At 42.9% G+C, this 27,431-nt stretch overlaps 1 protein-coding gene across 1 annotated transcript in view; it reads right to left on the bottom strand.

Annotated features, from left to right (window-relative positions):
• Nucleotides 1-27,431, bottom strand: part of AK5 (adenylate kinase 5) — a 202,618-nt gene that overhangs the window by 27,736 nt on the left and 147,451 nt on the right. The window contains exons 10-11 of the mRNA XM_054566867.1: nt 23,873-23,917; nt 427-590 (exon numbers count right to left, since the gene is read on the bottom strand). Coding sequence (XP_054422842.1) covers nt 427-590; nt 23,873-23,917 — 209 coding nt within the window. The remainder of the gene's footprint in view (nt 1-426; nt 591-23,872; nt 23,918-27,431) is intronic.

Below are 27,431 nucleotides of genomic sequence, written 5' to 3'. Positions count from 1 at the left end.
TCTATCATATCCCCCCAAATAATAGAAACTTTATTTTCTATTTTACAGAGGGTTGTAATTCTAGGTTCTCTTATGCCAGGCTCATCTCTGCTTTAAAGATTTTAATTCCAAAGTGAGGTGAAAATCTGAAATAGGCTAATATTCAAGGAGCTGGCAGGGCAACGAGACAGAAGGAACCTAGGCCTGGACAACGGGGGCCCGCCCGTCTCTGGCCTGGGCAACGGGGGCCCGCCCGTCTCCGGCCTGGGCAACGTGGGCCCGCCTGTCTCTGGACTGGACAACGTGGGCCTGCCCGTCTCCAGACTGCTACGTAAGAGGGAAATAAAATACAGCCATTGTCCTTCTGGGTGTCTTTGTTCCAGCAGCTCAGGCTAAATGCAACCCAACAAAATATCTCCCCCACCCAGGAAGGCAGCCGCTGCTTACTGCAGGCACCAGGTCTCCACGTTCCATGATGTCTCTGATCAATTTGCTTCTTTCAGATTCTGATAACAGCTCGTTACGCAGGAGCTCACCAGTCGAGAGATGTGTAAATCCATATTTTTCCACCAGCTTTTCACACTGCGTGCCTTTGCCAGAGCCCGGGCCACCTACAAAAGTTGTCATGGATCAGTCATGCATCCTAAGCCTGGTGTCTCATTTTCAACTACATTCACCATGGTGGGCAGGTTTCAGTGCTTCATTAAGCATGTAGCACACACTTTTGATTTACCAGGAGCTGTGCTGGGCGGTGTGGATACAATGGAGAATGGGTTAGAGTCCTTGCCCTCAAAGAGCTTTCTGTGCATGGAACAGCGCAGGGGTTACAGACAAACAAGCAATCACTACAGGTGGTCTCGTGGGAGGGGGGAGCTGAGGCTGCTGCGGGGTCTCAGGGGGCCTGCAGGACCCCCGTTTGGTAGAGATGCAAGTCAGAGAGGTTTGCTGGGGAACTGAATCTGCCCATGTCCCTAATAAAGAGTGAATGCTCAACAAATGCTAGCTCTTAATTTTTAAAATTGCTTCACTTTCAAACAACCACAAACTTACAGAAGGCTTAAAAGTAGAGTACAAAAAACTTTCTGAACCATTTGAGAGTAAGTTGTCAAACAGATGCCTTGTTAATATATAGCACTTTTGTGTCATTTCCTTCGCAAAAGGAACCAAGCACGTGCTTCTACATAACTACATCTTCAGACACCGTCCAAATTTCAATGGAATTATCTCATTTGTCCCAATGCCCTTTAAAGCCAATGGATGAAGTTCTAAGTTTTGTGTTGCCTTTCATTGTCACGTCCTTCTGGTCTCCTTCAGCAAGAACAGTTCCTTCGTTTGACACTTTTGAAAATTATACAGTTATTGTGTACTGTCCCTCAATGAGATTTTCTGCTGTTTTCTGGTTAGTATTATTAATTCCAAGTACCTGCCATATTCCTTTGAGGAACATTACACAGTGGACCCTTTCCCTTGCCTCTCCAGCTTCAACTAGTTGCTAAGTTGTAAGATTTTACAACTGAAAATAATAATAGGTAACCTTTGCCAAGAGCTTGAGGTGCCAGTCACTGCTCTAAGCACTTTATGCATATAATTGAAAATAGTCTTAAGAATCAGGCACTGTTATTATCCCCATTTTCCAGACGGGGAAGCAGAGACACAGAGAAATGAACTCCACGGCTTTAGGCTGGCCGGCAGCAAGCTTAAGATTTGAAGCCAGGACTCTGGCAGAGGCGCCCCCTGCGCTCTTCCCTCAGCACAGTTCGGGGCCTCGGGCTCACGGACAGGGCCATCTTTCTGCCTCTGCGTGGGGGGCATGGGAGAGGCTTTGGAGTCTGGCACACCTGCCAGCAGGATGACTTGCTTTAAAAGCATGTCATTCCCAGCTCCATAACATTTAATACCTTCTCATTCCCCACAGAAGAGAATCCAAACCTCTCAGAGGGGCATTCAACCTCCCAGAATCTAGTTGCATTTAACCTCTCCAACCTTTTTCTCCTTTTTTTTTTCCATTTCTCATCCTGGCCCAACATTGTCATGTCCACCACGTACTGTCCTTCAATAAAACACACTTTTCCAGGCCATTGTGCTTTTGCTCTTTGAGATCCTCAGCCTGGAAGGTCCTTCCTCCTCGTCCCTTCTGCCACATACTGGCCCTCTCACCCTCGCCTCTGTGCAGTGAGTGGTTTACACAGCACTTGGGTGCCTTTGGCCTGTCTCACACCTGGACTCCAGGTCCCTCACCAGCACAGCGCCTCACACACAGTAGGTGCTCCACAAATACCTCAGGAATCGAGGTTTTCCTATAAAGGGGTCTCTGAACATTAAAACACACAACATGATTGAGATTTAAGTGTGGGAGTGAGGACTTATGACTTATTCTCCAATTTCCCTGGCTTGCCTTTCTTCATTTTCAAAGCTGCTTTCTTGGGACGTTTGGCAACTTCCCCCTTGAGGGACATTAGTTGTGTTTCTCATTAGTAGAAAGGCCTCTTAGTCCCTCTCCTTTGCCTTGGCAGAAAGTAAAGTTAAAGCCCGCATTTTCTATCTTCTGCTCATCCACACGGCTGCTCTTAGCCAAGTCGGCAGGGTCAGCCCCCTCCCAGTGTTGTCATGGGCAGGCTAGATGTCGCAGGGAAACACCGGTTACGGAGGCTCGCCAACGCAGTGCAGGCCACTTAGAAGGAGCGGGCGATGGCCAGCTAGTGCTGCGTTTGCTCCAAGCGCTGTGGCTCCTCTCTGCTGAGACGCTAGAAATGGAGTGTGTGGGCACACAAGAAGGCCGCTCAGGGAGGAGTGCTTCCAGACACCTGAGTGACGGGAACGAGGGGCTGAACTCCTGCAGAGACCACAAGGGCTTCTGTGACCAGATTTACCTAGAAACTCTTTTCCTGGGATGGCTGGAAGCCAGTCATGTGGAAAAGGTATTTTCAGACTTGGCTTGCAAGGCCAAAATGCTGTGTTTGAATTATTTTTCTTCCTTCACCATCCTACTAATACAACTATTATAGTTTTAGGTCCTCTAAAATGTTATTTAATAAATCTCAACACAAAGGCAATTAAAAATCTTCAGCTCAAATTAACAGCAGCTGTGTGTTAAACAGCAGCTGCTGCCCCGTTAGAAACCTTTCAAACCTTTCGTGGGAGCAGCAGCTGCAAATTCTTAGCATTCTTTGGCCAAATGGTGCAGGCACAGTGGAATTTTAAGTAATCTGCACAATGCCTTGATTCTTCCCATGGCTCCAACCCGGAGAACAAAGTGATTTTTTCTCACTGCAGTGAAGGCCCAATGACTACTGATAGAACTATGAGTTTTCATATACTGTCACTTGCGTGTCTTGGAGGCCTTAACTAATGACTTTTAAATGAAAACCAATAGGGCCTTGATATCCCTCCAGGATAATTTGTTGCTTGGCAAAAAGTCTTCTGAGGTGCCACATATCAGAATGAGTGGGCTGTATTCTCTGGTGACAGCATGATTGATAGCAGATGAAGAGCTGTCACATTTATGCCATCTCACTGATTTTTAGTGTGTCATTACTCAAGGCTTAAGCCCCTGAGCAAACCTATACCCAATATGGCATGATGTGATTCACAAAGAGTGTCTGGAATATGAAATTCCATTTTAAAGGGGTCTGGCAACACTTCCAAAAAAAAAAGGGCGGGGGGGTGAAAAATCTTTACTCTCAACTTCCAGTGTAATTTAACATTTTTTTTTTCATGTGAGGCCAAGGTGCTATATCGTGAGTGTGAAAATACTGTGAACTCCCACCTCGCAGCTCAGTGTATTATTTCCCCCTAAGTTTCCCACAGCACAGGAAGGAAGGAAGGAAGGAAGGAAGGAAGGAAGGAAGGAAGGAAGGAAGGAAGGAAGGAAAGAAGGAAGGAAGGAAGGAAGGAAGGAAGGAAGGAAGGAAGGAAGGAAGGAAGGAAGGAAGGAAGGAAGGAAGGAAGGGGGAAAGGGGCAGCTGCAGAAGATTCGCCAGCCCAGGGGGCCCATGACTGTGTTCTCACTCCAGCATGCTCTTTGAGGTGGAATCGGAACAAGCTGCATCACCTCAGCATGCCCACCTGAGCCACGGTTTCCAGGGTGCCTTTTGTTTACTGGAGCAATCCTCTCTAAGGCGACAGCTCCTGGTTTCATTAGCTGAGCCCCGCAAGAGAAGACCTCCACTCCCTAAGCAACTGTTGCACGGTGCTTGGCCTCTGGGTAAAGGATAAGATAGCAAAGCTGGTTTGTTATAGCACAGTCTGCGCTCAGAAAGCAAGCCCAAATAACATGGTCAGGTAGATAATTAGCTAACCCCAATCCAAACAAATGTATGTATGTACGTTTCTGTTATGCTTTCATTTCTATTTTTTTATTCTCACCCAAGAGCAATGAAAAGCAATGTTTTTCATTGCTTTTCAGAGAGAGAGAAAGGGAGAAAGAGAAGCATCAATTGGAGAAAGGAGCAGCGATTAGTTGCCTCCCATACCCGTGTGGACCAGAGTTTGTACACGCCCCAAGCAGACATTGAATCTGCAACATAGACATGTGCTCTTATTGGGAATCAAACTCACAACCTTTCAGTTATGGTATGACACTCCAATCCACTCAGCAACACTGGCCGCCTATGCTTTTATTTTTAAAGATTTTAAATAGCAATGGTATAGAGCAGGTTCTAATGTCCTTTGTTGACATTTTGTTGTATCTTATTAACTGTAGGATGGAACCTGGAATTAAACATGCGGCCTATTAATACAGCTCTTCATTTGATAACTATCTGGTGGGCAGCTAGTATAGGTCAGACACTGTGCTAAGCACTGGGAATAAAAAGACTCAGAGGCCCTGTCTGTCCAGTCAGAGAATTCACCATCTAATGGAGAGATGACAGGTGAGCCCAGCGTCTCGGAACTGTGACAGGGCCGTGAGCCTGGCTGTGAACACCACTGCAGGAGCCCCAGGACAGGCTCCTCGGCCAGGCAGGGGAAGGGCGGTCGACGAGCACTCCCAAGGACCTTTGCCAACACAGGAAATGAGGGAAAGAAGGGAATAAGACTGAGTTTGGTATATTCGGTAAAGTGACGTGGAACATGGCAGAGCCCTGCGGAGAAAGGCAGGAGGGGAGGATGTCATGCAGTGGTGTCACTGGAACCGAGGCAGGTCTGCCCCAGCACAGTCTGGAATGTGTGGTTTCTTCACTTCATGCAGGAAAGAGTTCACAACTCGAGTCCCAGTGATTTTGAGAGTTATGTTTCTTAAAGCTGGGGACAGTGAAACAAAGTCATGGCTTAAGATAGAAAAAGACAAGATCCCAGCAACAGGAGTGAGTTTGGGCTGGGCTGCCTGGACGCAGGAAGGGAAGTCACAGTAACAGAAGTAAGCCATCTGCGCTGCCTAGATTTCCTTTCCTGAGTCTGGGCAGCCCTGTGTGACTGGGGTGATTCAAGCTACTCACTTTCTGGCTGGGGAGGCAAGGTGTAGTCCATTTGCTCCTAAGTATTCTTGGTTAGGGAAGATAAGACCTTGCAATGTATTAGCTGGCTGTTAATTGCTCAGCCTTTGGTTAGCTATCTGTCTCATGTTTCCCCTCATTCCATTTGTCAAGGAATTGCCTAGCTTGTTACAAAGCTGCTCCAGTGGGACGTGCACAGATGCATCTAGCAATAAACCCTGGCTCTGAGACTTAGTAGTCTTGTGGATATGGATGAGTCTTGTACTTTCCCCGGGCATTAGCTCCCTCATCTGTAAAATGGGTGGGGAGAGACAAGAACCAGCTCTCTGCTCCTTCTACATTTCACTCTCTTCATCCTCCTCTCCCATACCCAACCAGTTGCTAAGCAACTTTGAAAAGTTGAGCCTATGTCTGAAAGTCTCTGAAATCAGTCCCTTTGTCCCAAATCTCGTTGAAAATTTCCCTTGTCCTATCTCTTTTCCAAGAAATTGGTGCTTGGTAAATGCTACTGATAATGAGGGGAAGACATGCATCCCTCTAGCCGCTCCTGAGTTACACTGGAGGCTGTCACCCAGCATATCGAGGTTTGAATGGAACATAATCCAACAACAAGTCTAGGGACCAGCCATCACTTCAAGATGTCCAGACCACAGGCGGGTAAGAAACAAGACACACAACAGTGTGTGTGCCTGTACATGCACACACATACACATTTGACAATATATGTCCAAATACATGAATCTGGTTTAGAAAACTCATGAAGTTTTTCTCTAAGGCACAGCATTCCCTGGGTTTTAATTGCTCTTAGCAAAGCTGTCCAGGCCTTAATTCCCATCTCATTGCAGCCTCAACGTTCTTTAAACATCTTTAGCCCCGATGACCTTCATCACTGACCCGGTTTTAGCTCCCTATGGATTTGGCTGAACCTGAGAGTTCATTGTTATATCAGCCTCTCCTCCCGCTCTGATTGCGTCTTCTTCTCCCTTTCTCTTTCCCCTTGACCTCTTCCTCAACTGTTCGCTAATCTCTTGGTCCTCACTGTGACCTCACTGAGTTGGTCCATGCCCTTTGGGATCCACTTATCTCCCTGGCCAGCTGGACCCCAGGCCCTTTCTAGTAACTCTGAATCCTTTGCTCCCTTTACAGTCTGTCTCACCTGCCCTGAGCACCACCAGCCTGCTCTCTGCCCAACCCATCATTTACTTCATATGCACCTACTCTGGATTGCTAAGAATTCCTTGAAAAAGTCAGAAAACCAAGCCAACTGGGTCACACTATGTAATTTCATAATAGCTTTTAATTCTTCTTGGCAAATATATTCCTCTTTTGCTGATATGAACTTGGATGTCCACGGATGGATTCTAACATATTTCCCCCCTATCCTCAAAGCCTCATAGTCTTATTTCCCTCCTTCTTTTGAATTTTCAGCCTGTCTATTTACTAAAAAGTTAAAGTTATTTTTTCCTCAACATTATCAACACATATGTTTCTTCTTTCTTTTATTTGGAAGACTTTATACAACTATTCAGCTTAAGGCTAACTTCTCTGCTTTGGCTCTTGTAGCATTTTCCTTCACAGCATTTTTCTCAGTATACAATAACTATATATAATATATAACTAAATATAGTATATAATACTATGCATTAGATGTATATAATAACTATGCAGACATATATTTACTTAAAGTCTGTCTTCCACGTTAGACTCTGTCATCCACAAGTATAGGATATGGGTGTGTTTTGCTCACCATGGTGCGCAAACACAGTGACTAAGATGCTGCAGACACTTTATAATGGTGGCTGAAAAAATAAGTAATTTACTGATGAATGGATTCTCTCCTCTTGCCTACTCCAAACTCTTCACCCTCTCTTTCTTGTGCACATTAAATTTATTCCTCTCAGTTGGTACTGTCTCTTCTCTCTTCTGTATAATAACATGCTTAGTTTTCCCCAATGCAAATAAAAATATCTTCACCATTGTCTGCACCCTCTGGTTGTCCTTACAGTCTTTCCCTTCTCTCCCCAGTAGCCTAAAATTGCCTGTCTCCAGTTCCTCCTCTGTTGTTGACTCCTTTTACCCTGCGGGCTACCTTCTACCCTCATCATTCTCTGAAATTGATTTTTTAAAGTTCAACAGTGCCTGCATAATTGTCCTATTATTTACTGACCTTCTTCTAGTTTGTACTATCTTTGACTCTTTAGTGGCATTTAACACCAGTGATAAACTTGAAATTCTCTCTTCCCCTGGCTTCTAGGACACACGGTTTGCCTATATTCTCTTCCTTCCTTTTCCAGGGAGAAGCTCACAGAGTAGAAAAGGCTTTATGTTGGGATCCCCACAGAACCTTGCACAGTGTCACAGGCAAGGACCAATGTCTAGGAGCTGTGTGACCCCACAAAAGTGACAATTCTATTCTCTTTTACATGAAAGCAACACAGGATCAGAGCACTCAAGTTCCAGGTTCACAGCTCAGACCTTTATCTGGTTAGATGACTTTGAGCAAATTACTTATATTCTCTGAGCTTCACCCTCCTTAGTTACAAAATAGGGATGATTATAATGCCTATTAGTTGTGAAGGCAAAATGAGGTAATACATGTAAATTGCTTGGAATAATAGCCGGTACAGTGTAACACTCAATAAGCATCATAATGACTATCTGTTAAATAAGGCAGGTAGTTTCAGTGAAGCTTAACCATCCTCCCAGCTCTAACACTCCACGCTCCTACAAAGATCAGACACAGCATTTTTATATAGCAGTATTGTTTTATCATCTTTAAGGCTGGATAGTCTTCACAGTGATAGCTTGTGAAGGTATCAAGTATCTTTTGCAAATCAAACAATCCTATGCTTAGATAGTTCTTGGAGCTGTTTAAATCCATCAGATTTCTAACCCTTGAAATAGAGGGACCCGCACAAATAATGCTCCCTTTTTTTTTATTACAAACTCTTTTATTACAAAATCATAGCCTGTAATTCTGTAATATAACAATATCATACTTGAGCACACCATATGACATTTTAGGTGAAATGTTCAAATTAAAATGATAAATTATTACACCAATATTATTACCCTACCAACCACTCTCAAGCAGATGTTATTTCTGATGCACCCTGTATTTCTTTCTCTCTAAATGAAAATGGGCTCCAAGGATGGGTTCAGATTATGACGACTTAATGATTCCTTTCAGAGGAAAGCTATTATGCCATCAGATCATGAACTGATTGTGCCTTAGGAATGATCCTCAACCACTGTGGGCCCCTGAGTCAGTCTCTTTGAACATCCTGTGTTTGGGATGAGCTATACCACCCTGCTGAGTTTCAACAGGTTGTTGCTAGGAATTGACTCTCTCTGACCGGAAACAATTAGAAAAAATATATCTTTATCCTCACACAGCATCTCTCTTAGCCTGAAATGTACTGCTTCTTCAGGTTATTTGGTGATAAGATGAAATATGCTAGTGATAAGGTCAGCTGAAGGTTATATGAAAAAACTACATGGGACTGGAAACTTCTTGATGTCAGGCGCTGTGCCCTATTTATCAATGCTGGGTGTACAGTAGGCACTCAACAGTTGTTACATCAATGAGTGAATAGATGCATAGTGAACAATCTGGGAGCTTCAGGGAGGTAGCTCTATATATGACATTGGAAATTAGGGTTTTTTTTCTGGATATCTTTCCTGCATTGGACTAGCTGAGTGATCTTTAAAGAGTCACTTTGTCTCTTTGGATGCTAGCTTCCTTGTCTGTGAATTGAGGAGTTAGGATTAAATTATGAGTTCCTTGTATTATTCTGTATTACTCTTCCTAAATATTCCAGCTTCCCTTCCATTGTGCTCCTTCCTGAGGAAAGACTATTCATCCCCACCTTTCTGAACTTGAGTTCCCAATTGAGTGGCTTTGGCTAATAAAATGTGGGCAGAGGTAGGTAAGTGTCATATTTAAGCAGGGGTGTTTTGTTTTGTTTTGCCAGTGCAAGATTTCCCACATGTCCTTTCTCTTTGCCATGATACTGACAATGTTTTAGATAGCAGGGACTCGATTAGCCTGGTCCCCAGAGGGACGCCCAGGCAACTGCTGATGAGCATGCAACGTTTGTCCAGACAAAGAACAGGAGGAGGAGGAGGAGGAGGAGGGGGAGGAGGAGGAGGAGGAGGAGGGGGAGGGGGAGGAGGGGGAGGATGACGACGACGACGACAACGACGAGACAGCTTTGCTGTTCTACACCACAGAGATTTTTAGGGAGGCTCAATTGTTACTACAATGTAACTTCTAAGTGATACTCTCCCCAAATTAACTGTGTATCAGGATCATGTGGGGAATTAAAAACTGTCTTGAATCAGTCAATCTGTGAACCTCTGGGCTTGAGGCCTGGGAATTTAGATTTGGAAAGTTCCCCAGGGGAAAGGTACAGACAGCTGCACTTTGAAATGTGTAAGGAAAAAGAAGCTGTACTGATGGATGGATAGAGGGCAGATATGTGGTAAAACAAGTTATAGTACAATAAAATGTGAATGGTAGAATCGAGGTGGTGCATGTACAAATGCTAACTATAAAATTCTTTCAGCTTTGCTGAATGTTTGAAATATTTTCATAATAGAAAGATGATCTTTAAAAAAAAAAATTCCCCTGGTGATTGTGATGATTAGCTTGGTTTGGAACTTCTAAGACGAGGAAAGCAATTTGCTGTGAACTCCCAGTGGCCACTGCAGGGAGTCTTTGTTGATATTTAATATTTATAATGTAATAATACTGAGATAATGATTCTATCATGAATTAATACCTGCCATTATGGTTAATAAAAATCCTCATTGCCTTATCAATAGAAGGGCCATTCTGTCTCTTGCAGATGAAGGGGATTTTCTGTTTTCTCAGCATCAAGCCTGAGACAATAGGAGGGGACCAGTGGCCTATTTTGTACCAATGGAGAGACAAACATGTTAGAGATGTCATTGCAGACTGTTCAGATAGAGGTATCTGGTTCGCAACGCTTTTGACTTGATATTTGATCTAATAAGTATCTTCTCTGTGCTCTGTTTGTAATAATTCATTTAATCCTTACCAGTATTTGAAGTATGTGAGATCTGTAACCTGTCATGCAGATGAAAAAACTGTGCCCATGGGCCCGCTGTGCCTGGGTAACTACTAAGCTCTAGAGCTGCTCACGTGAGGAAATCAGACAGGACTCTTGTTCCGAAAGGCTCCGCGGGCTTCTGTCAACCAGGAGCGGGGCTCTCCCCATGGCCCGATGACATACAGGACACGCAGTCCGATACTGCGCGGGACGTCTTACGCCCACACTGTCACTGTGTATCTAAAATTCAAGTGGAACTCGGTGTCCGCACTTTTAGTTGTGAAATCTGGCAACCCTGTCAGGCCCCACCACTTATGAGCCTCGTGGCTTTAGGGACACGATTGCATCTCTGTTTTGACAGCTCTTAACAGTCTATGATTTTGTGAATCACTCAGCTAAAACCCACCACAGGCACAGTGAGGCACGTACAATGTTTAATTAAGACTCTGAAATTGGATTCCACCCTCTAACTCTCACATCAACAGAAGGCAAGGAAGGTTCAGGCCTTGGGTGAGGGGAAAGGGTAGGCACCATGGTGCTGTTTCCTACACATGTCTGCCCTGCGCTCCACCCTAACGCCCCTCCATCATAACCTCATCTCCAAACAGGACGGAGACAGGACTTCCAACCTACCCACGAGGGAACACCTCTAAAAGCCTGTCCTCTGTTTCTTTACCCAGCAGTCTCCAGGGCCTGTTTCAGACACAACTCACCCAGTTTACAGTCTGGAGACTTCCACAGGGTGCTTCATCTGGCTCTGCTTGTTTCGGTCTCTGAATTTTTGGACTTCATTGTTCTTGAGTGCCCTGTCCCTTCCAAACTCTTCTCAAACTACTGAAGCCACCTTATTTCCTTTTTTGGAGCTCCCTCACCTATGACCTCAGGCATGCATTAAGTGAATGTAATTGGCGATTTATAAACTTAGTCTCTCCCTTCTACTTTTCCTCCTTTTATAGAAAAAAGTTTTTCTCCACTGTTGGAGAAGCATATGCTTTTTACTGAAGATATAATTTAGAAAAGTAAAAAGAAAAAAAATTTCTCATGACCTTAAAGGTAACTGATGAAAATACATTTTGTTTTGTTTCTCTGCAGCTTTTCCCCTACATGTTCTCTGGTCTGGTTTTCACTGGGAACCCATCCGCTCTGGTATTTCTCCTCTTTGGGCTTCTGTATTCTTATCTGAAAATAAACTTGCTGGACCTGATAAATTCCAAGGTCATTTCCTGCCCTACCAGTCTATGTTTTGTTTTTTGTCAGAGAACTTGGAGAATATTTGTGCTTACAATCTATTTTCTACTGTAAAAGGAAGTGAGGGTATTTAAGACAGGCAGGAGCATATTTGGTGGATGTTAGTTGGATCACCTCTGGGCTTTTGTGTTCAATTTGGGGCCACACCGCAGAAACTGATTTGTCTATGCTGTGATGAGAATTTAAAATGAGTATCACCTTTCTGAAGGGCAATTTAATAATATAAGTCAAAAGTCTTCAAAGCTTCCACATTAATGGGTTTATCCTAAGGGGGGAAAATAACTGTTTTGGGTCCATAAATATTCATTATAGCATTTTTAATGAAAGCAAAAAAGGTGGGGGAAAATGCACCATGATAGGAATAAATTATAATATAGTAACACAAAGGAACAGTATGCAGTAGTTAAAATGAGGTATTCAAAGAAGACTTACACAAATAAATACATACAGTATGATTCCATTTACATCACGTTCAGAACTGTCTGTGGCCTCCTTCTCAGGGGGCAGCGAATAGAAGGGGGCCAAAGGGAGCCTTCTGGGATGCTGGTTACGCGTTCGTATGAAGACGGCTGTGTCCGCTTAGTGAAAATGCATCAAGCTAAACACTTACATTTTGAGTGTTTTAGTTTAATTACCAAAAAAAAAAAAATCTTTTAAAAATGACATGTTCAGTTTTACAATTCTGGAAAGATGCCTATGGCATTTTGTTAGTGCAAAGAGTATGTTTCAAAGTTGCGTGATCTCATTTTGGTGAGAAATGAAATTTTTGACTGAGTCTTAGGAAGACCTTCCTAGGCACAGAAGCTGTCCAACAGAAAGAGACCCTCTCATCTGCAGGAGAGACCAAGAGACGCAGCCAGTGCCCTCCGCTGGGGCTCAAGGTTAGGACCGTCCCTCCCAAGTTCACTGACACCACAGTGGGGTACGGGAGAGGAGGGCTGGCGTTTCAGGGGCTTTGGCGGGTAACCCAAGAGGCACTGCTGGGCAGCCCCCTGGAGTAGCCTTTCAGAAGCAGGGCTGCAGCCTCTGACCGCCTGTCGGGCTACCGTCCTGGTTTTGAGAGGGGCCTGTCCACGTTGTGGAGGCCCAGCTTAATTCTACTTTCTGTTGCTGCCGTGGACATCGGTGGTAGCTCCACAGACGAGAATCTTCCGTCTATTATTTTGATAAACTCAATCCTACTAGGGATAGTTAAAAAAAAAAAAAAGTCAAACCTACTTTCCAAGCTGCTAGGAGAAGGAGGCCTGTATTAGAATCTGCAGTCAATTTTTCTTTCCCTTTTTTCCCTTTTTTGCTCAATCCCCCACTCCCCTCGACCCCTGAGCTGTCAGCCTGCTCCCCATCAATGAGCCTGTCTCTATGTTGCTTGTTAGTTCAGTTTGTTCATTAGATTCCACATATGAGTGACATCACGAACACGGACAACAGTGTGGTGACTGTGGAGGGGACGAGGGGGTGGGGAGACGTGGAGGAGGGTGTGGGGGTATAAAGAGTAATGGCAAAAATACAATATAATAATAATGTAAAAATAAATGAAAATTTAAAAGAATCAGCAGTAGAGACACAATTTCTAGGTTAAAAAATTAAACTCATGATTTTTAAATGGGTCTGTGGCTCTTTGGAATGTATACATTTACAAGCCTTCCTTGCAGAAAAAAAGTGTCCTTGTGACAGATGGGATAAAAGCAGAAATGGGAAATACGACATCCAGGAAGTGGCCGGAAAGGGAAGAGGGATGCTCTTCTCCCCCACTTCTTCTTTCCTGTTTAAGGGACATAAGTCATAATAGCTGAAACACCAACAGCTAGTTTAGGACATGAGGTGACTCTGGAGACGCCACATAGAAGAGAAATAAAATATTTCCCTATTTCTCACAATGGGTGTTTATTTACCACCACTGAGCTTTGGGAACTTGGGGACAGGAACATTCTGAGCTCTCATCATGTTGCATTCCAATCCATCCATCAGTCCGTCCACCCACCACCTACCCACTCATTTCTTCTAATTATATGGAATGTCTACTAATTGCCCAGTTTCTCGCTGCTTATGATTGCCTTCCCTTCTCAACAACACATGTTGGGATGATGGGCAGTCTCAGGGCTTGCCTCAGTAGCTCCACCAAGACCAAGCTGAGACTTCCAAGAAAAGCAAGACGCTATTCTACATGCTGTCCTGTCCACACCAGTTTCCCATGTGTTTACTACCAGCGCGTGTCCAAGCAGGAAAATATGCCATTGGACTAAATAGATTCTTTCCATTTTAACCCGAGGTCGTTGGGCTGGTGTGGATGGGTGAGTGTGTGGCACCAGCTTGGTAATCAGCTTCCCGGGAGAAGGCATTACTCAAAGCCTGGGAGAACCGTGAGGAACACCTTCAGAGTCAGTGCCCCTGACAATATGAGAAAAAAATAACACATGGGTCACAGGAACCTGTCATGTTAAAGCAAAATCACTGCACGCAGTTACAAGAGGAGTCTTTCATTGCTTCAACCACCTGATGTTTCATTTAAAATATTTCATTTAGAGCTAAAATGATGCCCTGCGACTTTTGTTTCTGGAGCTTGAAGCAAATGCTCCATTTTGTAAGACTGAAACAGCCTCTGTCCCCTGAAGCACTGGCTTGTTATTCTGCTCTATTCCTCAAGGCTAGACAGGTCTCTTGCAGTGAAAACTGTGTTGTTTTGTTGTAAACAACTGCAGGAATGTGTCACAGGAGAAAGTGGCAGCCCACAGGCAGGCTGAAGCCCTAGGCCCAAGAGACACTTTGTCCCGTCCGTGGGCCCTGATCGCAGCCAACCACAGCTGCTCCGGCGAAACCCCACTGAACGGAGAGTGCTGAATTTTAACAACTGACAGCAGAAAACACAGGCACTTGCCTAATCTCTTCACCTCTGTTATGGCTCCCCCAGCTTGTAGGTATCCTTTCTTCTTTCTAATGCCCCCTTTCTCAGGATCCCCTCTTTCTTATCGGTTGTCTCCCCTCACTCTGCATGTAATAGTTACAATGATAGCTAATGCTTGTTGAGTATTTAGGAAGAGCGCTGACATGTTAACTCATTTCATCCTCACATCACCCCGTGACCTAGGTGCGCGCATTGCAGGTGCGAAAACTGTGGAACGGTGGGTATAATAATGTTGCTCAGGTCACACAGTAAGGACCTGGGGGGGAGCTGGGGGATGAACTCAAGTAGTTTATGCTCTTAACAAGACTCTCTTTTTACAAAAATATGAGAGTGCTTGATTCTCTCATATTTTAAACATATTCCACTTTTGACCTTCCTTTCCCTTTCAAATCTGCCCTAAGTCTTCCCTTTCTCAGTCAAGTTTCTTGACAGTGTAGTCTGTACACATCCTCACTTTCTTACCCACTGACCCGAACCCACTGACTTAACTCCCTTCTGTTCCACTGGAATTGCTCGCGCTGGAGTCACCAAATAATCCTCAGCTGCCAAACCCAACAGATGTTTTTGACTACATTTTATTTAACTTTCCCTGGTGGAAACTCTCTCCACCCTTGCCTTCTACAACACTATTTGCTCTTGATATCCCACTTTTCCTCTCTGTTCTCTCCTTTTTTGCTCTGGTCCGGATTTTTCTTAGACTCCGGGTCTCGGTCCTCCTCTAGCCTCGCTCTACCTCAGCTCACTGGGTGACCTCTCCCTCACACATGGCTTCACCAGCCACTGAGATCCGGGGGAACGCTGCATCTGTGCCCACAGCGAGGACTGGTATTTTTGGGTACCAGATCTCAAAAACCTCTTGTTTAACGGACATTACCTCATGAATGTTCTATAAGCATCTCAATCTTAAGATTTTAAAAACATATTTATATCAGCTTTATTTTCTTTAACGTTTTTTTTAATTTATTGATTTTAGAGAAAGAGAGGGGAGGAGAAGAGAGAGAGAGAGACACATACACATAGATTTGCTGTTCTATTTATTTATGTACTCCTTGGTTGATTCTCGTATGTGCCCTGACGAGGGATTGAACCCGCAACCTTGGCATATTGGGACAATGATCTAAGCAACTGAGCTACTTGGCCAGGGCTGTTCAATTTCAAGATGTTTAAAGCTGAATTCTTTATCACTCTCTCAAAACCCATGTCTTTTCCATACCCTTTTCCCTCGAATGGCACCTCTGCTCACCTGGTTATCTACACCAGCCACTTCTGAGTCATGCTAATTCCTCTCATTCACTTTTACACATAATGGATCTTTCCGTCTTAGGGATTCCACTTCCAAAAATCTCTTGGATCTGTTTCTTTTTTCCATTTCAGCGGCTGCTTTGTTCCTCACCTGAGTGACTATCCACATGACCTCCCGACTGGTCTCCCTGCCTCAGCCTAGGCTCCGTCTCACTGCCGACAGAGTTTCTGTCTGAAATCCAAATCTGCTGACAAGCGACTAAAAGCCTCAAAGGTTTTTCAGGCCCCGGACTTGACCTCTGTCTCCAGCTCTGCTTCCCACCCCCGAACCGAACCGCTGAGGCCCTCTCTTAAGCACTGGTTCCCTCTCCTTGCGTGGGCCTGCCCAGCTCTCCCCACGTAGCACTTGGTCAATTCCTTTTCTTCCTCAGGACTCAGTGCTGATTTCCCCTTTCCACCCCGATGGCCCCACTTCAGTCTTTCTCACCGTCACCTACGCCTCTGCCGTTGCATGCGCCAGGCTGTGCCGTTTGCTCCCTCTCTGCAGTAAGAGCTCCTTGCAATTACGGAGCGCCGTCTTCCATCTGTGTAACCTTAGGCCCATCACTTTGCTGGATGGTGTATAGTAGAAACTCAATACATATATATTAAATGAATTAATGAAAGTCACCCAGAGGAATATCCATCTAATGGAAGGATTTAATATAGCAGCGAGAGAATATATTTATAATTAGGGGAGTTTAAGCAGCCCCCTTAAAGTGTATATAATTCCCTGGCTTAGGCTGTTTTTTTCCCCACCTCCATATTAAGCCATTGTTTGAGGTCAGTATGCAGTCAATGAACTCCATTCAACAGAGAACACCTCAGAAGCACCAAGCTTCCTTAGCTCCACCATCATCACATTCTCAAACACCGGTCCATGGCCCTCTGAAATATATTACTTTTGGTGATGTTCATTTAAAAGGTACCCATGATATGTCTTCTTAGTGGAAGATGCAGTGTACATATTCTGAAATCAATGTGTGTTGGGAGGGGCTACAGTAATGGTTCAGAGAGCTTTATGGATTCAAATTGTTTCCTGTTTTGAGGTTAATATGGAATTTCACATAATTGGGAGAAACAAGGCTGGGTCACTCAGATGTCTGTTTTGTTGATATTCACTTGATGTCTTGTTACATTGTTTTAGTTTTCAGACATCCATAGTTAGATATATAGGGACAAAGTAACATAGAAAATTGAGGCTCTTATTCAAATAATTATGGCAAACTCTTCCCTCACCCACTATACTCCCACAGACTCACCTACATTTTGGCCTCTTTGCTATATATCTCCACACACTTTGGGGGCATAAGCTTTGAAGTCTGAGAAACTTGGCCTGAGTCTTAACTCTGTCACTTATTCACTGTAAAACTTTGGGAAAGTTACTTAATCTTTCTGAGCTTCCATTTCTTCATCTATAAAATGGGAAAGAAGATGAGTACTGATTATTGATGTGAGGATTAAAAAAAGGTAAAGACAGCACAGTATCTGGAACATAGTAAGTCATCAGTATATGTTAATTTTAATACAATTTAATATATTAATTATTAATATAGTAATAATATGCATTTATGCATACATTTATTAATTAATAATATATGTGACAAGATTTATTTATTTATTTGTTTGTTTATTAGAGAAGGGAAGGGAGGGAAAAAGGAAGGGAGAGAAAAACATCAATGTGTGGTTGCATTTCACATGCTCACTGCAGGGGACCTGGCCTGCAACCCAGGCATGTGCCTTGACTGGGAATCAAACTGGTGACCCTTTGGTTTGCAGGTCAGCATTCAGTCCACTGAGCCACACCAGCCAGGGCAGTTTTAATATTTTTATGAAGTAATTAATATAAACATTTTGGGGGTAGAAGGTGGAGACTCTGACTTCTCTTTGCAGATCACTTCCTAAGGGCTATGTCTCTGTTGCGCATGTTTCCAAAGAGAACAGTTAACAATGTGTCAGCTCTTTGGCTGCTCAAACTTGGGGTGGACAGAGAACAAATATTATTTTGTTATTTTAAAGGAAACTCAGAGAGCCTAAGGGATTGGACCCACAGAGCTTGGATAAAACACAAGATTCTGGGTGTTCTCATCTCCGCTGCTGTGTCCCTTCCAGAGCCTGTAGCAACTGCCAGTGTCTGTCGGTCACTTTTAGTGGGTTTTAGACCAAGTGAAATAGGCTGTCAGCGAGTTAGGCCTAGAGATGTGGCCTTGACTGAGTTAACAGGCTGAGCACCGAAACTTCCCTAGGTGACTCTGTTGGTGAGTTAATGGTGCTTCCAGAAAGATCTCAACGAATGGGTAGGGAGGCCATGAATGCGAAAGTGTGAGGTCTCCATTCACCTGACCTGGGAAAAGCCTCTCACTCGTGTTCTTTCCTATTTAGCAGTAATTCGCCCTCCTGGATAACAATTAACTCAACAACATTCCTTTCTTTGAGAAAATAATTTAGAAAACATAAAGAAAACCCCACTTCTGCCATGTTGTGCAGTGTTCCAAAGACTGTTTAATGTCTTGTGAATCTCACAGTTCTTTATGCATAGGAAGCCTTTGATCAAGGTCTATTAATTTGGTCTGATTAAATGAAGAGAGTGTTTTGTTCTAGTTCAACATGACTTAGAACCTTTTTGCAATGAGAAGACTTATGTAATTAAGTAGGTTTACTGTCAGCACACAATGCCCACATTTCTCCCACATCAGAAAGACAGCCATGGTTTATAAACGCATTTGAGGCTCTCGTGGAAAGTGGCCCACTGTCTCTCCCCCTTTACTCTCCCATCCTGGACTTTGAAAATACAGATGTAGGCCGAGGAGAGTGCGGAAGGAGCCCTGAGAAACTGAATCCCTTCAGGGGAACAAGAGCTGTGGCAATTATGTGTCTGGGTCTGGAGCAGGGATGGTTTCACAGTGAGGGCTGACCACAGGCTTTGGAGTCAGATGGAAACTCATTTCTCTGTGTGCGCCCAGCCTAGTTTAAAAGCGGCCTATTTTCACTTCATAGTGGAAACTCAGTCAGGTCCAGCCTGGGTTTTCTTAGTCCAGTGCAGTGATATCTGATAGCCTTGATAGTCCAGCTCTGCTACAGGCTGAATGTTTTTGTTTCCTCCAAATTCATGTTAAATCCCAAAGCCCAAAGTGATGGTATGAGGAGGTTGGGGACTTTGGGAGGGGATCAGGGCATGAGGGTGGAGCCCTCATGAATGGAATTAGTGCCCTTATGAAGGAGGCCCTGGAGAGCTCTCTTGCCCCTTCTATCATGTGAGGACACAGCAAAAGACGGCTCTCCATGGACCAGGAAGCAGGCCCTCACTAGTCTCTGACCCTCCGTGTCTGATCTCAGATTTCCCAGCCTCCAGAACTGCAAGAAATAAATTCTGTTGTTAATAAGCCACTAGACCTGTCGTATTTTGTTATAACAGCCTGAGCAGACTTGGACAAGTTCAAAGTTCAGTGTTTATGTCAGGGCTATTCTCCTGCCTCAAGGGTTTTCTTTACCCTTCCTCCCATCCTGGCTTTTCCCTGGGCTGTTGATCCCCTGGGATGTACCCCTTCCGGTTTCCTTCCAGGCCCTGCTTTGGAGTCTCCTGCCGGCCATCCTGATGCGTTCATCCCTCTTTGCTCAGTTCTGACATGCATCCTTTACCACTGGCCACAGAGAAACATTCAGAACTTTTCCGGGCCCTCAGGAGCTCAGAGAAACACGGGCTTTTCGTAGATACAGCCCTTCTTCCCTGACCCCTTCCTTACAATTGCGGGGTTATTTACTCTTGAAAGGACAAGTGAAAACAAAGCACAAGGGGCTCTTTTCCTCCACGGTCTCCTAAATGCTAAGTCTGGGGTTGTATATACCTGCTCCCTGCCCCCACACCCCAATTAATGCTAGGGTAGTGGTTCTCAAAGTGTGGTCCACAGACTGTGGGAATCCCTAATTTCATTACAACACTAAAAACGTGGTTGCTTTTCATGGATGGGGCAAAAGCAATGGCTGTGAAACTGTAGTGCGAATCAAGGCAGCAGCACGCACGTCTACTAGTCACGTATTCTTCATCATTATGAACTCACAGGAAAAGCAAAGAAAAAACGCCACTGTTACTTAAGAATGCCTTTGATGAAGCCGTGAAAAAGATTAATTTAATTGTGACCCTTACACACACCTCACTGTAATATTTTGTGTGACAAAATGGGAAGCACAAAGGCCATACAGCCCACCCAGGTTCACGGTTTTCTCAAGGAAAAGCTCTGTGTGATTGTTTGAGTTGCTTAACTAGTTGCTTTTTTAGCTGAACACCATTTTTACCTTCTGAAAGACGGACTAACAGATGAACTATGGTTTTTCAGACTTCAGTATCTGGCGGACATTTTCTTGAAAAGAAATAAAGCAAGCAGTCCCTTCAAAAAACAAAGCAAAACAAAACAAAAAATTGGCAGCATCTGTTGCCAGGGAAAAAATCCCAATCTTCAAGCCCCAATTCATCACTTATTAGTGAATTATTCAACTCTCTAACGTCTTACTTGTAAAGCCAGGATGGCAATAATACTCCATTGAGTGGACACAAGCATTATTAAATAAGATTTAAAGCATTTTATGTAGTGCTTGGTGTGTGTTAAGTGTTTCATAAACATTGGCTTCTATTATAATTACATCAAGTTAAAACAATCAGATTTGCTTGTATTTTTTCCCCCAAGTTGTTTTTCATTTTTAATCTAACTAAACACATGAGTCAATCCCACCAGAAACATTCTACCTAGGCCTCAAGAAAATACTCTTTAAAAATTCACTGAAATATTGTTTTGAGCAAAAATTCTCATTGCCCCAGTTTTCCTCCAGGAAAGAAACAAGACTAGTTGGGGAGTGATTAAAAATGCCCAGAATAACACAAAAACACCTCTCAAAGCTTACTACTGAAAAGCAGTCTATCAGCACCAATGCTAAGGTACACAAGGCATCTGTGTCCCCAACACACTGAAGTTTAAGGCACTGAATGGTGTCTTGATCATTATGCCATTTAGTGTCAGGCCTCATCAGTGAAGTCAGATGACTTTCCAAACTGAAGCACTTCTACCAAGGATTTAGAGAGAAATTAATAGGAATTCAGGTCATGTTCCATTTTGGGCATAGGCAAGCCATGAAAAGCAGACAAGGGAAAAGAAGCCATAATAGATAATGATCAAGCGATTCAAAAGAAAAAAGAAGATGAGAAATGTACCAGAAAAAGTTGTGAAAAACTGTGGGAGCCTGTGGGTGGGCTATTATGAGAATATTTCTACATTTTCCAAATACTTTTTCATTTTTGCTAGTGATTGATTTCCAGTGTTATGTATTAGCACAGTGCTTGTATCTTGTGTGAATAATTGAAGCCCATTGGACCTTTTTCAATCTCTTTGATCACCAGGCCCTATTCTGTTATATTCTTACCTGCTCCTTGGAAGTATTTCTCTCTAAACAGCTACTGACCTGCTTTCTTCATGAACGAAGAGGTAATAGTCACAAAACATTCAAATGGCCGGCTAGGTCCACTTCCTTGGAACATTTTCTTTTTTTCATTCAGAGGACAGTCAGTGTTATTATCTACCTCCACTTATAACTATTTTGCAAATTAGCAAGAAATAGCACCAGCTTGGAGGGGTGGAGGAGGGAGGGAGTTGATGTCACTTGTCCTCAGTGAGAGGGTGGCAGCTACATGGAGCAGGGAGCGTCTGATGAGACTCATAATTAACCTGAAAACCATCCTGCCAGAAACAGCAATGGCAGCAACCTGCCTGTCAGTTCCATTCCAGGAATTCCAATCACTATTCCGGTTGTTATGGAAACTGGCCACACTGCTTCCTAAAGAATTCATTATCCCAACAAATGTTTGTTCTAGTCTTTCTGGGGTATCTAAAGGAGGGGTGCAGGCACAAGGAATGGAGAAGCTTACAGGTAGAAGCTGGGGACTTCACAGGGAGTTAGAACTTAAACCTGACCTTGGGGCCTGATTAGCCAGGGCACAAGACATTTCAAGTGAAAAGACTGGCAAAAGCGAGAAACTGTTCAAGAGATAATAATGATGCAGGTGGGGTTGGAGCCAAAAACTGGGGTGCAGTGGGAACTAGGAAAGACACACCAAGGCCAGTAGCGAGAGAGCTTGGAAGGCCAGTCTAAAGAGTCTAGACCTTTCTGTGGACAAAAGGGAACTAATGGATACTTTGAAATGGGGGAGTGTGTTTTAGGAATATTACTCTTATTTTATGACTAACAGTGAGGATGTCAACCTAGCATCTGTTAATACTACAGCTTCACTGTGGTTCTGGTAGATGCCAATACAATAATTTAAGAAAATTAAAAAAAAAATCCAGCCATCTTCTCATATAGACAAAGCCACGCTTGTTTCCCTGAAATCATCTGACTCTTGTTTATTAAAACTCACCAAAACTGCTATGGGTGTGTCTATGACATCCTGAGTATTTTCACAAGCTCAAATTGACCTGCAATAATACAGCCCCAAAATACCATTCTGCCATCTGTCAAGGAAGTGTTTGGAACTAAGGCCTTAATTTTCAAGCAGAGTCCAGTAAATACCACAGAAGAACAATTATTTTTCCTCATATCACAGTGGCTTTGTACCTTCTACTGCCCAAATAATAAGCTGAAACTTTTTTTTACTAGGATAGTGACTGACCGATAAGTTGAGTTACAGGAGAGTTTGGTTGGATATAAGAAAAGCCTTTTGCTCAGAGCAGCCGTTCTGAGTGTGAGCTGTGAGCCTTTGGGGTCTCAAGCTTTGTCTGATGCCAAAGATTTTATACTGTGCCATCTGACCTTCTGAAGGGCACAGGACTCAGGAACTGGCGAGCTGAAATCTTTAGCTATCCTAGACAGATAGAAGCAACATTTGAAAATATATTTTGAAATTCAGCTGTGAGTGTTAAACGCTGGGTAAATCTGAAATAATATTAATGCTAGAGACAGTTACAACAACCACAAGATATGCTGTATTATTTTTTGAAGCTGTTTTTGGATCGTATTGATAAAAACGCAAATTTCCATGTGATAACAAAGGCCCATTCCGTGGATTCCTGCACATCAAGTTTAAAGAGTCTCTTCTCTTCCAAATTTGGTCCCTAACATAAAAGCTAAACAGAAGGTATAATTTATTGTGTCGTGGCCTTGATGCCAAGAAAACTGAGTAAGGTTTATGTGGAAAGGGAGGTTTTTTCTGAAATTACAATGATGTGTTCCTCTTTAGTAAGGAGTAGAAATAATGTGCTCCTACTTTCTGAAAAGAATGTCAAATAATTGTGGCCGGAGTCCACCCAGATCCCAAGGTTAAAGTCAATTAGATGCAAGTAGGTCAGAAATAAAAATCACGCTGGGCTCAAGAATTGTTCCGCTTAAGACATATTCCTTGGGCTGGAATTCTTCCTTTTCTCACTTCCCATCAATCCCTTCAGTGGTCCCGATTCCTTTAGTTCCCTGCTTAAATGTCACTTCCACTGGGAAGCCTTCCCTGATCACCCTGTATAAAGTAAAAACTCACTTCTCTCCCAAACACTCCTCGCAGGTTGTTCTGTTTTGGTTCTTGGTAACCTTCCTAATTTTGTGATAATAATTGGATTAATTTTTTTCCGCTATGATGGAGGCTCAGTGATCCCTGTTCATTGCCAGCATGGGTCCGACATGCAGGAAGTATTTGGTCGATGGCTGAATGTGGGCGACAGTGCAGGGTCACGACCCATGCGACTGAGTGGTGAAGTGGGAAGGGCCCGCTGAAAACCCTATGCTGTCTGCCCTGAAAAGATACAAATCCATAAGCAATATGCAACTGTGCAAATAAAAGCAGCAATACAAAAGCATCTGGTTGTTATCTTTACAAAAAAAAAAAGGCAAGACTTCAAAACAGAATGAGAAATGAATAGTTTTTTCCACTATCAAGTTATTATTAGGCAATTGTATTAGAAAATTTAAGGGCTGTTACTCACCAATCACGAAAATAATTTTGCACTTCCTCAAATCTTCCAGGACACCTTTAAAATAAGAAAAATTTGAGTTGGCAAGAAGTACTGTATTGAAACTGTGGTTTTACATGTTATGTAAAAACCAATCTTGTAGTTCTTTTTGATAAGAAGCTTAAAATATATTAAATGTGTTCAGAGGCCATAATTAAAAGGCACCCATGAGCATTTCAGCCTTATTCCCGGATCCAGGTAACACATTTTCATTTAAACACAAATTATTGCCTTTAGGTGGTAAAAGTGAGAAGCCATTAAATAGCATTAATCACAAAGAAATACAATTTTAAAACATTATTCTAAAAATTTCTTAAGTGTCTCAGTTGTGAGTTATTTCACATTTTTAAACATTTATTGATCTCTTTTTGATAACGAGGAGTTAAGACACAAGTAGGGAGTGTGGAAGATGATAATTTAAAAATAGTTCCTATTTACAGAAAATAATGTTATTTTCCACTTAAGGTAGTGATATAAGATTTCCTTTTAAAATAAAAGCATATACATAGTAACAGTGAGCCAGTCTGGTAAAACAGTGAGTCAATCTGGTAAAAATTTTAAGTAAATAATATATTGTATAGTAAGTAGTATAGAGATGAAGCAATACTCATGACGGTGGCAAATGAGAGCTGAATTTCGGGAACAATTGCTTTAAGGCAAAGACATGATTAGAAATTTTGGAAAAATGTGAAACCCTCTAGAATTTGTGGAGCCCTAAAAGATTTTCAATTGTCATGTGGGGCAGTAGGTAGCCATGAGGGATGGGTAGACAAGAGCTACATTTTGAGCCTATTGTCAACGGACTTGACGTAGGCAAATGACTTCTCCTTGCACCTCAGCTTCTCCATCTGTAAAATAAAGGTGTTGGGCAAAATGATCTCTAATGTGGTTCAAATATCCATGACTCTGTGGTTCTTGTAAATGAATAGCCCTATCAGGAAATGGCCCCCTTTGTCCTTGGCCACAGTTATAATGCTATTATTGTTGCATGTTTAAGATACCTTCCTAAAGTAAACCAAAATTCCAAGAGACCTTGGATGAGAGTGAGGTCACCTGAAGAGACGACCACAGCCAAAAACTTGAACTGGGATTGGCTCTGTGAGCTTGAGGTCTCTGGGCTCAGAAAGTGTCAATGGTTACTGCTTCAGTCTGGAAGTAGGGACACCTACTAAAAAAAATGTCTAGAATGAGGATGTGAAGACGGAGGAAACAGCAGTCTTCCTACCCAAGGCTGTTTCACAGACAGGAGCAGAAACAAATCATTCACCCTTGCTTTAAGGCTCTAGAGCTTTATTTATGAAGGTTAGGTTTTACCAGTGATCAAGAGTGGAACCCTCTTGTTGCTGTCACAGCATGAGAGTTAGCCGTCTGCTTACTCAACTGCGCCAGGGCAGGCCAGCCTTCTGCCCTGGAGGTGGAGCTTTTGGGTAGGTCAAGAGTACAAGTGTAGGCTAGTTCAGGATGCTCTGAAGTTTGGAGTGGGATTCAGTAGGAGCCACTTAAAGAGGTACTGCTTCAACCTAAAGGCCAGCCTGGCCAAAGAGGATGGTGAAAGCTTAAAACACAGGCCTTAGGGGAGTCCGAGAAACTCAGTATGTTCAAGTCTTCCTTCAACTAGTTAATTTCTGAGCAGCTTAGTCTAACACCCATGGGGATGATGGTGGGGTGGCAGGCTGATTCCACAAACAAGAATGTTCCGAAATGTTTCGTTGATGTACTTAAGCAAAGGCCAGGTGAAGATTCTAAACCAGCAGGGCGGGTGGGTATGGAGTTAACATTCAAAGTCATGTGCTAATGCTGGACAAACGGAACAACATCTGAAGCAGAATGCTCCTTTTAGCTGGACAGTTGTAGCTACAGATAGAGTAACTGAAGACAATTTTGAATATTATTCTTGTTAATGCTTCTGCTAAGGGAGATGCTTTGCAAACTGAAAGATACATTGAATAGATGCTAATATATTGCAATATGGGATACTGTGATTTGTTTCACTTCATGAAAAATTTGCATGCAGTTTTAGAGTGAAGACTCTAAAGTTCAAAGGTGTTTGGTGTTTTTGTTGGAAGTCCAGGTCCCTGGGGTGTGGAGGTCCCCGGAACAGCCCTGTCAGCAGGGAGGGCGCTGGGGGGCGGGGCAGGACGGAGGCAGCTCTGAGCTCCTCGTCCAGGTGGAGCTCTGGGCTCTTCTCCTGATTCAGGAAGGAACTGCCTTTGCTCATCCTATGGGTGTGAGTTGACTACAACAACAAGTAGAATGTGATAACCTGGAGAGAGAGTGGAAGGTTTTAATTTACCATCTTGAGGGTAAAATTACAATTTTTACACTTTAAGGAAACTGATAGGACTCTGACTTACACTTCATACCTTATACAGATGATCGGTACTTTTGAAAGTTAGATCATTCCTCTTACAGTTATAAAACTTTTAGTGGAATTGGGCTGGTTCATTTATATACACAATTCTACCTTTTGGCAGGAATCCACTATGAGCTGAATGAAAGGCCCAATGAGAGAGAGAGAGAGAGAGAGAGAGAGAACAGACATAAAAATTGGGTTGAGGATAGAAGGGAACAAGACAGGGGAGAAAGAGCTGGAAGTAGAGGAAAAAGTGAATTTGGGGTCTTTGGAATCATTTGGCTTTTATATTGAAGGATGATTTTTTTGTTGTTGTTCTTTTTAATTAAAGAGAAGCTCCCGTCTTTGGTACCTCATCGTGAGTAGCTCATTGTGACTGGAAATGTCTGTTATCTGGAGCTTTCTATTAAAGGCAAAAATACATTGGTGCTCTTAACATGTGGAACCAGATGTCATTTCATGTTCTCTGGACTTCACGTTTACTTTTATCCATTTTCAATCTGGTAAAGATGTTGTGGTTATTAGTATTATTTTTGGCATAGCTGTATCCTATTCCAGTTTTAAAAAAATAGTTATTTTTAAAAATTAATGACGGTACATTCTTGTAATGTAGTCATTACAAATTGAGGTTATAGAGAGTATTTAATGACATGGGAACGTGCTTATGTTATGACATGTCCAAAAATTGGAGCTAATATTTGTATATATGTATTCTCAACTATGTGAAAATAAGTATAAGGATAACATTCTGGAATAAAATGTACTAGAAATGTTAGCCATGTTTATTCAGAGTTCATAAGGTTTTAGATGACTCAGATTTTCTACCTTAAAAAGTTTTCCACAGTGAATATGTGTTAAATTTTATAACCAGGAAAAGAGGAAACTTTATTGGGCAATCAGTCAATCCCTACCCAATTGGGACTGAGTTGCTTATTTGCACTTGGCTCCCATTTATGTGCCTTTCCCCATGAATCACCATGATATCACTGGGTGGCTGAGATTTTCACATACTGCCATTGCCATGATCATCAAATGATACTTTATCTACAACCTCATGCTCATGGATCAGTGCAGGATTAGAGTTGGGGTTATCTAGAAAGCCAAATCACTTGAATGTATTCACAGTCAATATAAACATATTTCCATGTACTATAATTATAACATTTATTACAGAGTGAG

The sequence above is a fragment of the Pteronotus mesoamericanus genome, unplaced genomic scaffold, assembly GCF_021234165.1.
Source record: "Pteronotus mesoamericanus isolate MK-2021 breed Mesoamerican mustached bat unplaced genomic scaffold, CSHL_Meso_final contig_181, whole genome shotgun sequence".
NCBI lineage: Eukaryota > Metazoa > Chordata > Mammalia > Chiroptera > Mormoopidae > Pteronotus > Pteronotus mesoamericanus.
The sequence above is the reverse complement of the archived record's forward strand: the minus strand, read 5'-3'. Positions and strand labels throughout refer to the sequence as shown.